Source organism: Rhinopithecus roxellana, chromosome 15, assembly GCF_007565055.1.
Source record: "Rhinopithecus roxellana isolate Shanxi Qingling chromosome 15, ASM756505v1, whole genome shotgun sequence".
In the NCBI taxonomy this organism is placed as follows: domain Eukaryota; kingdom Metazoa; phylum Chordata; class Mammalia; order Primates; family Cercopithecidae; genus Rhinopithecus; species Rhinopithecus roxellana.
In genome coordinates, this window is record NC_044563.1 from 38,650,802 (window position 1) to 38,664,928 (window position 14,127).

General features: G+C 42.2%; 1 protein-coding gene across 2 annotated transcripts in view; it reads right to left on the reverse strand.

The window, feature by feature from the left end:
• Positions 1-1,166: 1,166 nt before the first annotated feature.
• Positions 1,167-14,127, reverse strand: part of FAT3 (FAT atypical cadherin 3) — a 721,964-nt gene continuing 709,003 nt past the window's right edge. Inside the window, exons 25-28 of one of the 2 annotated variants that reach the window (XM_030918946.1) lie at positions 10,545-10,658; positions 8,402-8,461; positions 7,754-7,789; positions 1,167-7,155 (exon numbers count right to left, since the gene is read on the reverse strand). In XM_030918946.1, coding sequence (XP_030774806.1) covers positions 6,533-7,155; positions 7,754-7,789; positions 8,402-8,461; positions 10,545-10,658 — 833 coding nt within the window. In that variant the 3' untranslated portion in view covers positions 1,167-6,532. The remainder of the gene's footprint in view (positions 7,156-7,753; positions 7,790-8,401; positions 8,462-10,544; positions 10,659-14,127) is intronic. The other variant, XM_030918947.1, reaches the window with a different exon arrangement.

Genomic DNA, 14,127 nt, shown 5'->3' on the forward strand with positions numbered 1-14,127 from the left:
AGAGAAAAGAAAATGTTAGTAAGAAGATCATAAGGAAGAGAAAACATATTTACTATTCATTCAGTGGAAGTTGATCACTGTGAAGGTCTTCATCATCATTGTCTTCACATTGAGTAGACTGAAGAGGACGAGGAAAAGGAGTGCACGGTCTTGCTGTCTCGGGGGTGGCAGAGGCAGAAGAAAATCTGCATTTAAGTGTACCTGTGCAGTTCAAACTTGCCTTGTTCAAGGTCAGCTGTATCAATTTGAGCCCTACTCCCTGTCTCTAACCTCTTCTATGTATATTTTAACAGACCTCACTCCATATGGAACATTTTCTGGAGCTTTTTGGAGGAAAGCTCAAGTGCCAATTGTGCCCCCAAACTTTTGGAAAAAAATTTTTTTTTTTTTTTTTTTTGAGGGAGAGGTGTGTTGGAGCTGCTGTCTAGAAGAGGTGGGGATGTGCTTAGATTTCCACAGATGTAGGACTTGATTATCTTTATTTGTTCAAGCCTCCAGCACTCTTTTCAATTTTCTCACCAGGGAAAAATCTCACAAGGTGTGTGCTCAGTAAGAAGTTACATAAGATGGCCGGGTGCGGTGGCTCAAGCCTGTAATCCCAGCACTTTGGGAGGTCGAGACAGGCAGACCATGAGGTCAGGAGATCAAGACCATCCTGGCTAACACAGTGAAACCCCATCTCTACTAAAAAATACAAAAAAAAAAAAAAAAAAAAATCTAGCCAGGCGAGGTGGCGGGCGCCTGTAGTCCCAGCTACTCGGGAGGCTGAGGCAGGAGAATGGCGTAAACCTGGGAGGCAGAGCTTGCAGTGAGCTGAGATCCGGCCACTGCACTCTAGCCTGGGCGACAGAGTGAGACTCCGTCTCAAAAAAAAAAAAAAAAAAAGAGGTTACATAAGATTTCAACATGTGTACCAGGACAGATGGAAGTTTTTCTGGAGGTAAAAAGCCTGGGGGGGTCGGGGAAGCCACACTAACACAACAAAACTAAAACATCCCTTTCAGACCAGAGACCCCTCTCTTTCAGGGGTAGACTAGGGCTAAAGAGCTTTGCTCTGTACCACGTCTTTCTACCATGTCCTGTGGAATATGCCCTCCTAAATACCATGTGAGCAATGAATTAAAGATAAAGAAAAGGAAACACTTAAAAAGAGTCAACACAATTGCTAGTTTCATTTTTTTCTTTTTACTTGAAAACTTGTTTTAACCATCAAATTTTGGCAGTTACAAACCTGTACACTGTTGTGTTTTTTATTGTTGTTGTTTCTTTTTTTTTTTTTTTTGGCTGTCTTTTTTTTGTTTGCTTTTGTTTTGTTTTTCTCTTTTCTTTTTTTTTCCTTTTCCTTTTTTTTTTTAGAAAAAGAACACAAGACTGAATACTGCCACCAGCAATATATGCAGGAACAATCCATTTTCTTAAGGGACAAAATCCACTCTAAGTGTTAGCTTTCCCCTTTGCATAAGGTTTGGTGTGTGATGTGTGTGCAAGTTGAGGTGGATGTGCGTGTGTATGAAGGAATGACATACCTCATTGTGACTCTGAAATTGCATAAAAATAAAATACTTAATAACTGGGCAAAACACATTAATTTTTTTTACAAATGTCAATAAAAACATTTTTCTTGAAAACAGAGAAAGTTAAATGAAAACAGTAAGAACCAAAGAAAGGTTACAGTACGTTTTGAAATGAGTAAAAAACATCATATTCAAATCTAAAATCCTTTTTTTTGTGTGTGCAGTTACCTCAAAAGTTTGCAGACCAACAGCGTGGATGACTTACAATTATATTCGACCCCCCAAATTAAAGCATCCTGATAGGCATCAAATATAGTATCTACAAAAGCCTGGAAAATTGAAACCATTTATATACAATTTTATAAACATTTTAAACACCAAAACATACATCTTTTACAAACCAGCCTGTTTGCAACAGGCAAATGTACAAGACAATCTCTCTGATACAGTGCTTAAAAAGAACTGCTTCCATTTCCAAACACATTTGCCACTCCCAAAATGCAGTAGTGTGGGCTCATAAGATTGTTAAATAGTAGCAATTCAGGTATTTGTTTGCCAGAAGTGTACTACAGTACACACAAATCGGTCCAAACACGCTCCAAATGACTCTATGATTCTCAAGTGCATTCTAAACACTAGAAGAGACTAATTATGGCCTTTGTGTATTATTACCTACTTTAATTATTGCTTTTCATTATTACATAAGGAAAGAAATATCATATTCTTTTCCTATCTCTTAGCCAGCTGGCTAAATATTAACTGATGCCAGACCCACAAACGGTGACTTTAAACCCCAGCATTACACAACCAGAAGCTCAAAGACATTGTGGATTTTCATCAGAATAATGTGCAGTTGAACACTGTGGGACACAAACCAGCAAAAACACATAACCACCTTCTCACAGAGCACACAAAATGATGACATGGAATAAATGCCTCTTCAAATCTCCATTTCCCATGGTTTGAAGCTAAAAACATAAAACATTAAAGCCTAACCACTTTAGCAATACCTGTGCACTGGGAAGGCAGCGGAGTGAAGAGCCAGACAATTACCTGGACAATCCACGCAAAATGAACACTAGATCTTCCTGAATTACTTCACATAAAACTGTTTTCTGGATCTTTAATAATTTATTTTGATAATCTCTTTTCTCAATTCCCCTGATTTTGATGATGCAAACATAGCATCAGTGTGGGTAGGGTGGGGTGGGAAGTAAGTAGGAGAGGACTGATGGTAGATATGTTCTACTTGCTTTTTTTCCAGAATGTGCTAGTAATTTCCAAGGAAAGTTCCAGGCACATCCTAGAAACTAGTTCCCCTTTCCAGGCTTTCACATTGATTCTCTAATTGGACGAACCTCAAAGCATGGACCACCTACTCATGTTACTAAATCTTTTACATGGCATTTCATGAATAGGCAGGTCAACGGTACATGGAAAGCTGGCATAGACTAGAACGCAGCAGCAAAATATTCATAGAGGAAAGGGAATAAATGGAGCATGCACTTTATTCACCTTTTACTACCCTCAAGTTCTTGCTTACTATATGACGAGCACCAAGAGTCTAGCTATTCTCAACCTAACCAGAATGTGTGCAATACTAGTAAAGTGCCTACAACAGATTATGGGAAATGGCTTCCAGGAGGTGGCACATACATGTTAGAAAAATGAGAAGGACACCAATTGATTTAAATATTTTCCACATGGTTCATCATGGTGGAGGGGGTAGGACAAAGAGTAGCCAGTGTTGGTGGGAAGAAAAAAATGTAAAACCAAAACCAAAAATGCAACCAGTAGGTAACAGTATAATCAAAGTTTCACTACAACTGATGACTGGTCTGAGCTGAACTCTGTAATTATCATTTCATCCCTATTATACAAACATTCATTTGGCAGAAGCAGCATTTCGATGAATGTCTACAGAAATGTGAGAATTCTATAACCCCTCTCCCTAGAGGGGCTGCAAGGAAACATAAGATCAACTGGCTTCCAGAAAAATATTCTCCATGAATTTCCTTTTATAGCATATTCCAAAGGAGGAATGGTGGAAGTCAGAGGGTCCATCAGAACCAGGTGGCTCCCATGCTCAAGGCAGTGTAGGGGTGAACAATATTACGTAAAAAGAATATTGGCCAGATGGATGGGTTCTAGTCCTTGTTAAGCTAATTAACTTCCTCTGTGAGCTTGGGACGTCCTTTCCATACCCAAAGAAGGTATGTCTCCTCTTTGATAAAATAAGGAGTTTGGACTAGCAACTGGGACTCTTCCAGCTGTTTTGAATCAGTGGTCATCCCCACCTAGTAGCATCTTGGCCTGATTGCAAAGCATTTCATAATCTACAGGGAAATCTAACTTTCCAAAAAGTGAAGAGATAGCATGTGTTTAAAGATAATAAATCAAAACATAATACATGCTTGCCTGGTATATATTTAGCTGCAGAGCTATTCTGCAGAAAATCAGGGGACAATATCCCAAAGAAAGAGATATTTTACATAGGTGACAGCAAAGGGTGGGCACAATTTTCTTCAGTGGCTTCATGACTGCATTAGGATCTATTTATTCTTTCATTACTGTGTCAGTCAGGCATTCTCCCTTGAAGAGATGCTGTGTAAGCAGTAGTGACTCATCGGCATTAATCTCATTCTAATATTTCCTGGGGGCAAGAAATGAATTGTTGGTTTTACTTTGATGGTTTTTATGTCACTGCATTACTTAAAGTGTAGCAGTGACTCTATTCTAGGCCATTAGTTTGTCATTTTTTTCCATGACTCTTGCAAATGTGCTTCTTACATAAGAAAAATACCAAAGACTTTATTATCGAAAGCAGCCTTAGTGAAATTCATTTATTTCAAGACCACAGTGTGGATAATGCCTCCATGAGTAGGTCTGACCAAGAGACAGGAAGAGAAAGGCTGAAAAACCTGTGAAGTGTATCCACTTACTTAGAAAGTTTGGGAATGAAAAGGGATTTTTTTTTTTTGCATAAACTTTCAGAAACACTGACTCATAAAAAAGAAGTAAGTGGATTAAATGCAACTGAAATAACTAAAAATATGTCTGAGTGAATAATGCACAGACTTGGGACAGTACAGTTTACACACCAATGCCATATGTCATCAGAAACTGTGGACACAGATTTGCTCATTAAGCAGATAGTGCAAATATGCATATATTTACCATGGCCACTGCACAGGCGGCCATAATCTGATTGAAGCAAAAGAGGAAAGTCACTCAACTTATCAACTTTAAGTTTTGAGGACTGGATTTTTATATTTCCAGTGGAATGATTCTCCTGTTAATTTTGGAAATCATGGCCAAAGCCCACAGATGAGAAGGGAATCCCAGGGTGTAACCAAACATTACACATTTTAAAAACAGAGGGTAGTTCTGGAAAATTATAAGAAAATACTGTTTTTAAAAAGCACAGTTTTGGGCTGAGTACGGTGGCTCATGCCTGTAATCCCAGCACTTTGGGAGGCCACGGCAGGCAGATCACAAGGTCAGGAGTTCGAGACCAGCCTGGCCAACATGGTGAAACCCCATCTCTACTAAAACTACAAAAAATTAGCTGGGCGTGGTGGCACACACCTGTAATCCCAGCTACTTGGGAGGCTGAGGCAGGAGAATCGCTTGAACCCAGGAGCCGAGATTGTACCATTGCATTCCAGCCTGGGTGATAGAGCAAGACTCTGTCTCGAGGAAAAAAAAAAAAAAAAAAAGCACAATTTTGCTTTATTGGCAGTACCAAAATAAAGTTAACTGAACCAGAGTAAAATATGGCATTTGATGTTTCTCTAACACCATAGAGATCAGAGAAATTGAAAGGTATGCCATGCTCGCTGACAGAATTTTCAACATGGTCCATTTCCCAAAACCTTCACATTAGCTTTCCTCAAGAGCAGCCTTACTGAGTGCAAGCACATATTTGTACATAGGCCCAGACAGACACGCACTATTATAATTTACACACAATAACTAGTCTACTTTCTTTTTTTTCTTAACATAATTGTATTTATAATGGTGACGCTACCGATTTCGAGTAACAGACACCTTTCCTCTGCATTATCAAGAACTGTGATAATCTAGGTTGCAAACTTTGAAGGTATAGTTTTTTCTTTCTTTTTTCTCCCTGAATTTGTGAGTTTTGCTTAAACTTCTAAAAATATCTCATTGTAGAGAACCTATACGAACAAAACCAACTTCTGTAGCAATGTTAGATTTACCGACGGGAATATTTACCAGAAAACACAAAACCAACCAGATAATCACATTCTTTCTAATGTTCAAACAATTCCAACTTCCTCCCCCACCCACCAAATGGAATCCAAAAGCCTCACGTTGCTCTTCATTGATACCTTTCTCGAAGATCATAAAACCCAACTATATTAGATTGGATGCGTAACACAAGCAAACAGAAATAACTGAGCATACTAAACATGTTATTCAAACCTAATTTTATAGCTGAAAATTGGGCAGCTTATCAAAAAAATAGAGTTGATATAAAAGGCTTCAGCCCATTTTCTGGTTTGTTTAATATTTGTTTCTCTTTTCTTTCGCCTAAGAGACTAACTTTTCCAACAATCATTACTACTATTTTCATTTCATTGGCTCAAAATTACATGCAACAATGCCTCTTTGATTGTTGCCAGTTTTTAATACTGCAAGGACTGACACTGTAACACTTTCCAGAGTACAACACTGCACAAAGCCATACAAGACTGGCTGTATAACTTAGTGGGTGAAATAATTTTTCCCTCTTTGCATTTTTAGCTGTGAACGCAGGTACCTCCATCCAGGATTACCAGACACCTCTCAAAAACAATTTCTGAGCCTTTCATTTTCACCCAACTGGAATCAAGCTTGCTTGTTGGGACAGTATGACTTGTGAAGAAGTTTCTAGTGGAAAAATACCATATTCCCTTCTCTTTCCACAGACGATGCTCCACTGGGACACAAGCCCAGCCAATCAGCTTCCACTTTTCTGTAACAAACAGGGTGAACTACCCAAGATGTGATGTCTACACTTGAGTCTGGTGCTGAGTCTCCACAAAGGGAATGTGAAGGCTGGCGAGGCTGAGCTCTCCTACGCTCTCGTAGTCACTCATGGCTACTTCAGAATTGTCAAAGCCGCAGTTGGCTGACACATCTGAGGATGAGGTGCCTCTGGAATTGTGCAAGGACAGAGACACGCTGTCTGCTGGGCCTGTGGGCTCTGTGCCCTGGTTCATGCTCACAGCAAAAGTACTAAATTCACAGCTGGCAGGCGGGCCCACCAAATCCGTTTCATTGGGGAATGGGTGAGGAGGGAGGTACTGGCTAGGATGGAACTGGGGCCTTCTCCTGCAGTCCGGGCTCAGTGTGCTGGCCAGGGAGACAGGCTGGGAGGGTGGCAGGGCCTCATATTGGTCCGGGAAGTCCTCTGGGAGAGGGGGAGGCAGCTGATCCTGACTCAAGAACTCCTCTTCATGAGGGGGTGGGTATTCACTGTCAATGTCATAACCACCAAGGTAGTAATCACTCTCCAGCTCCCGTGTGCTCCCCTGGTGTGCAGACCCTCCATCCTGGTTCTCATAGTTGGGCACTTCCTCTATGTCTGACAGGCGGGCCCCTGGCATCCAGTCAGAGGTGTCCCAGTGATAGGCTGCAAGAGAAAAACCATGACAGTTAATTTCCTCTAGACTGGAGCTGGTGCATGGCTGGGAAAGGAGCAGGGGAGGGACCTGACATGCAATTTTTAGCATCCAAGAGACCCTAAGAAGCTTCTTACAAGGGTCTGTGGGGCCAGCCATGCTTTGGCCTGTGGAGAACAAGGCAATGGCAACTCTGACAGGTTGATGCCTGGTTGCTGCAGAGCCTCACACTTAGCCATGCCGTGAGATGAAGAGCGAGGACACGCCAAGGAGACAGTTCCAGGACCCCTGAGAACTGTCCCCACTCCCTCTTCCTAGTCACATGCTATTGCAGAGCCAGACTGGCAACGTGCTTGCAGAGAGGTCTATCAGCTGTGCTGTGGACCACAGGAGGCAGGAAGGTGTGCAGGCAAACGGGTGAAACACACGCACAGAGGATGAGGCTAGGAGGGGAATGCTGTTGGAGCTTTCACCTCCAATACTGAGCGCACGAGACACCTGAGACATGCAAAATTCAGATCAGGGCAGAGGGACAGGAACAGGGTAAGAATGAACTCAGCAATTCAAAACACACAAATACAAGTTATGCTAGGGTTGCGGCACAGTCACCTCGGTTGTAGTTCTGTCCTTGGTCCATGACAGACACTGTTTAAATACAAAGTGAAAAGTAAAACTGACAATCCAAACCACATGAAGAGAGATAAAACAGAACATTTGAAATGACTTTAAAAAACATGCTCCTAAAGGCCTATGGGCTATGAATAAGTTTAGCCTTTTTTGTTTCTTCCCATTGTTATTTAGGATAAAAACAAAGCAAAACAAAACAGATAAATCACATTTATGCCAGGCCCTGATTTTATTAAGTTGCTAATAAAAGTTACCTGGTTGAAATAAGTATCCATAATATTGCAGCTCTGAATGATTTCTTAAGGATTCCCAGCTCATAGTAGGAGCTCAATGAACACATGTTGAATATAAAGATAAATTTAGTATTAATCTGGATTGCAACTAATTGGGTGCTCTTCTCCTGAAAGGGATTTTATAAAGAGAGTACCCCACATATTTTTTTTAATAAGTTATGAACTAGGTTTTGTTTTTCAAAATTGTAAAACAGATCCATAGAGAAATACCCCACATCTCATCGGAAACCAGCTGTTCATTGCCCACTCTGTGGCCAATCCATTAAAATCACTCCTAGTCCAAAGTAACATGGAAGCAAAATTTCAAGAAATGCTATGGAAGAAAAAAAGTAAATACCTTCATTCTCTATAGTGTCAACTACATTGTTGACAAGCTGAATGACAGTCACTATGGAGGCTTGTGATCAGGAAAAGAAGATCGGAGGGAGGGGAAGGACAGCTTCAGGTTAGTTGTGTATTTTAAACACACCTTAACTTATTTTAACAACAACAACAACAACAACAATGAAGGTGAAGCATGCAAACACCCAAAGCCTCCCCACAATCTGTTAGGGAGCGTATCAGTGGACACCTTTATCTAGAGGGTCCCGGGATTTGTGGAATGGAAGAGAAATGGCAGCAAATCCAAGGCCAGTCCTCCTGAAAGGCAGGATCGGTCATGATTGCTGGGTCATAAATTCACCCCTCATGACTTAGCAAAATCAATTTAGGAAGGTAGCGGCTCATCAAGCTCATGCTAATTTCTCATTAGCAACTCCCAAAGGCTCTCAGAGGAAGACCTCACTATTCCCGGGAATAATTATTTGTTGGTCAGTCATGCTGCTCTGAACCAAATGCCAGTGATAGAGGATAACCTTTGCAGGGCTGATGGCTTCACGGTCACATAATGCCACTGACGGCCCAGAACGACCCAAGGCCTAGCTTCCACCAGTAAGGTGTGGACAGAAGTCAGCATTTGGCCTCTCAAATAGTTAGAATAGAGAAGGAGGTATCTGTGGTCTATATGGGTTGCCTTAATGCTCAGTACAACAGCTTGTGGAGAGGTGATCAGGCTTAAAACCAGTTTGATGAAAGTTCCTAACACCACCTGCCTCATTTGGGACCAACTTGGAATGTTAAGCATAAAAAGGCAAGAGTGTGATCCTCAGGGTGCACACAGCAGAGCCCAGGAGAACAGTTAACCAGGCATCATTGTTGGATCTGCTGCCTGGAGTCTGGACTGTCTACGTTCTTAGGTGCTTCTATATAAAGTGCAAACTAGCCATAGCTTTTCTTCTGGCTAGGGAGGAGGAAAAGAGGATACATCAAGGCATACAGTTCTGGGGGTGTGTCTTTGACCTTCCGATAATGGTCAGAAAAAATCCACTGTTACATGATTTGTTGTCCCAGCAGACAGATACACTGAAGGCATCTGCACTTCTCAGAAGTGCCAGCATTTGAAAGTGGTGATGAAAATAGGCTCTTTTACTTCCATGATTGCTTCTATGGTCTTGGAGCTCACCTGTTTCTGTATTTGCCTTGGAGGCAAGGGCTATGCCTTTTTCATTTTGTACTCTGGGTAAAGGACTTAGCATATGGAAAAAATTCAGCAAGGATTTATAGATTGAATGATTACATAAATTAATAAGTATCCATTTGTTGCTAGTTGCTGACAAATGGGAAAATGACCTAAGGTAAGGCTGCTTGTCTCTGTGGATGTCTGTTTGAAATTATTCTTGGTTTACCTAGCACATTGAAAACACTCACTGTTTTATGACTGTTCCCGCTTCCCTCCCTTGCCCTGGGGAGAACAACCCATCCTCCAAAGCTGGTTCCTCAGCTCAGAAAACCCAGTCCAGCATTAGTACCCTCTCCATAAGCGTAAGTTCACAAGAGGTAGAGGTAGCAGCTTTGGAGTGTCAACAAAGTCTGTGAACCATGAGAAATTGCATGCAACATTTTGGGTGTATGTGCATTTTTCTAAGGAGCTGCCTTACAGTTTTTAATAAATTCTCCAAAAGCCCATAACTCAAATGATTATAAGGGGAATTCAATTGAATGAAGATTCCACTGGTTCTATTAGAAGGTTTTTGTCTCTGAACTAATTTCTAATGACGGGCATGTTGGATATATAGTGAAGAGGGAAGAGATCGTTGGTAAAATAAAAAAAGAAATAAATTACTCTGTCTGCTAGAGAATATAATTTGGGATGAAGTAGTTCCACCATGAACCAAATCAAAGAGGACTCACTACTGGAGGCCCAGGGTAACTTCATCAACCCCTGGTACAGATCTCTAGGCCTGCTCACAGTGACAGCTCAATGGGGGCTCCTTTGGCAATGACACCCAACAATGGAGTAAACCAGGAACCTGGTGAACACGCTCAAAAGCCCATGAACAGGTTGAGAAACAAAGCCAGTCACACCACCCTCCTCCCAACCACGGTCTTTCACAACAGGAAGCAGAACCCACCCACTCCGAACAAATCTGATGACTTCTTACCATTGTCGTCACCAGAATCTGACTGGAAGGAGCTGAGGGACTGAACTTCAGAGTTGCTGCCTTTATTACTACCTGCAAAGCAGGTCACTTCTCCCGGGTCATCAACCGCTTTGTCTTCGTGGACAGCCAAAGAGAAAGCAGAAATTACACTGGTTACCTTGTGCCTATTTCCTCCTGCCCACCCCTGCCCCCCAGCTAGTTCACTTCTCGAGGCTCTTTCATTTGCTTAGAGAAAATAATTTAGCTCCACAATAGAAAATTGATTGTGCCATTGGGGGCAAAGGTCTGTCAATCAAGTGATTTACATTATGGATTTGAAACCCTTAGCCCATAATAAATGAGCTTCCAAACAGCTGACAGCCAAAAGTAGCTGTTCCTTCCTCAAAGTGAAGCAACTGAGTGAAGAGTAAAGGAGGATGAAGTGGACTGCATTGCTCTTTGCCATTCAGAGTTAATTTACATCATTTACATGAACTGATGAGGTGTCAACACCAGGTTAAATGAGATTACTTTTAAAATAGGGGTATAAATATTTTATAGGCGAGAATGCCTTTACATTTATCCTAACTTCCATCTCTGGACAGTGAGTGGAGTTTTCAGCTTTGCCTTCTAGAGGGCAGTGTTGTATCATTTTTGGGAGTGACCACGTTCTACAGCCTGTGTCACGTAGGAGGGCCGGCAGTGGTGTGGATATGCCCTTATCCATATATGTCCTCCTTCTTTACTGCACAAAGACAGCCAGAAACACACAGATGCACGTGCGTGCGCGCGCACACACACACGCACACCAGGGCTACTTTCTTATTTGATGGACTAAAGGAATCAATAAAAACAGCCTGTATCTTGAGGTTGTCAAATGCAAAATGAATTAGTAGCCCAGAAATTGTCTCACCAGCTAACTCTGCCTTGCTTAACAAAGAAGGAAATGTATTCAATACAACCCAACAAGACTTTGGGGGAAAATGTGACTTTTGGCCTGAGGGGAATTCTGGAAATAAAGCTGTCACATCAGGAAGGGAGGAGGGCAGTGATCACCAGGAAGAGCTGCAAATCATCATGTAATGCAATGGTACAAAGAGATGCAGACTTGTGATTAAGGGAACATTTGTTCCTCTCTGTGGCTACACGTTTCTTCCAAAAAGGGCGATGTCAGGAATAGGCATGGTGGCTCTGCATCTGCTGTCAGAGGCTGAGGCCACACGAGTTGGCTAGACAACCGATATAAGTGGAGAGATATGCCAGGGAGACAGACATTCACCTCCTAACAGCCACATTGCAGAGAATATGAGGATGAGCTTCAAAAAAGCACAAGGTATGCACAAGCTTAACCCTGAACACAAGGAAGGAAATGACAAATAATCCACTCCGGTGAATGAAGTGCTGAGCATAAAACTCCTTTCTCCACTCCTTCATTTATTCAACTCCCCCCTTTTTTATTGCTAAATAGAAAAGAACCTATTAGCCATTGGATTGGCAAGATTATAGTAAAGTCTAACTCAACAGATAATTTGAGAGTGAATATATTTATGACTGAAATTCAAGAGCAACTGCTTAAAATATATGTGTCTACAGAAAGACGGAATCAGCAGATAGCATGTTGGGGCAGTGCTAGAATAGAAAGAATTCATCCTTGGCCCTCTGCTATCACCAAGAAATCCTCTTCCTCTAATACCGCTCTCCTTCCTTCCTGCCAAAGCTCCCAAGAACAGTGCTGGTAAGAGCACAGGTTTTAATCCTGACTTCTTCTTTTCCTAGTTAGGTGCCCTCAGGTGAGTATTTCACTCACTGAATGGAGTTTTTTCCTCCATGGAATGATGGCCTGGTAATGGTGCCAACATGGGGGCACTGTGATGGTTTAAGGAGATGATACAACACGCAGCAGTGTGCTTCACATTCACCTGCTGCTCTGACTTTCTCATCAAACCTCTTGGTTCTCAACCCTTGCATTCTGGCTTCTGCCTTGATGGCTCTACTGAGAGGCGCTTGAGATGCTAAGACTCCTAGCATCATCAAGCTCACTATACATCTATTTTAGCCTGTGTCCTCCTTGGCAGTTTCACAGTAGTCAACACTGATGACCTTACTGACATTCTCTTGGCTTCTGGACAGGGGTCATTTCCTTTTCCCTTTTCTTTCTTTGTTGGAAAGTGTTTGTCTTCTTGCCTGGCTCCTCCCCTTCTGCCCAAAGCCCACATGTAGTCATCTACAGGGTTCTTTTGGAGGCCTGGTTTGACCATCCTCTCTGTTCTTGTTCCCTTGGTGAGTTCACCCTCCTACAGAGTCCACCATCCTACATGCAGATGTCGTTCAAACTTTCACTTCTAACCTTGACCTCTCACCTGAACAACAGAGCCAGACATCTCTCGGGTAACCCTTTATGTGTCCTCTACACTGAGCTTCTTCCCGTTCGTGGGAAACCATCTCCAAAGTGTCCTACTGAAATCTTATTCATTCTTAAAGATATCAGTAGGAATACTCCCTTCCTCCATGAAGAAAACCTTTATCTCCCTGGCTGCCCATGGTCTCTAGCTCCATCTGAAACCTTCCTGCTCCCTCCTTCTCCCTCAACATATGCCACAGTACTATAACCATAGACTTCTAGGACACAGCTGCTACTGGGATATAAAGTCATTTGTCCTGATGAAGTTATAGATTACAGCAAAGATTCCTTTAGTCTCCTTGTGATGGATACTAACAGCAGGGAAAACAATCTCTCACATAGATGTTCACAGAGACTACCTAAGTTGCTCTCTGCTTTCCTCCCTCTTTGGGAAGAGAGCCTGTTCAATTTCTTCTCCTAGGATCAGCCAGAGCCAGCTTTAAAAAATGTAAATTAGATCATGCCAGTCACTTAGTTAAAAACCTGCAATAGTGTTGCTGTTAAAATGCAAGCACCAACTGCACCGACCTCCTCTGTGCTCTTCTACACACCAAGCTTCTTCCCATCCCAGGACTTTTGCACCTGTGGCTCTTCCCTGTGCCTAGAATGTTGCTATATGAGGCCAAGTGAAGGGGCAAACACCACCATCTGGCTCAGACCACCTTTCTGCCTTGTGGATCCCCCCCCTTGTTTCATGGTCTCTATATTCCAGCCAAGAAGAAATGACTTGCTTTTCTTCTGATCACATGGGTCCCCCCTGTGGTGGAATATCCTCCTTTCCCCAGACTCTTTAACTCATCACGGTCCAATTGAAGTGCCCCTCTGCTTCTCTCAAGTCTTCATTCTAAGACTGGAAATACTCTCTTCTTCCAACCTTCCAGAGTGCACTTCTGGACATCACTGACGTAGCTTTTTGCATTTTGTACATAGGCCCAGAAACACACACTATTATAATTTATACACAATAACTAGTCTACTTTCTTCTTTTCTTTTGCACTTTGACCAGTGGCACGCTATTGTGAGAAGAGGATGGGTTTTGGAGCATGGAAGACTTGGGTTGGGGTACTGACTGCCTCTAACTAGCTGCCTGACCTTGGGCTCATGATGTTACCCTCTCTGAGCTTCATTTCTCCCATCTGTAAATGGGAATCGGAACCTGGACAGTTTTCCAGAGCCTGTGTGAATACTCCACTCCATCACGTC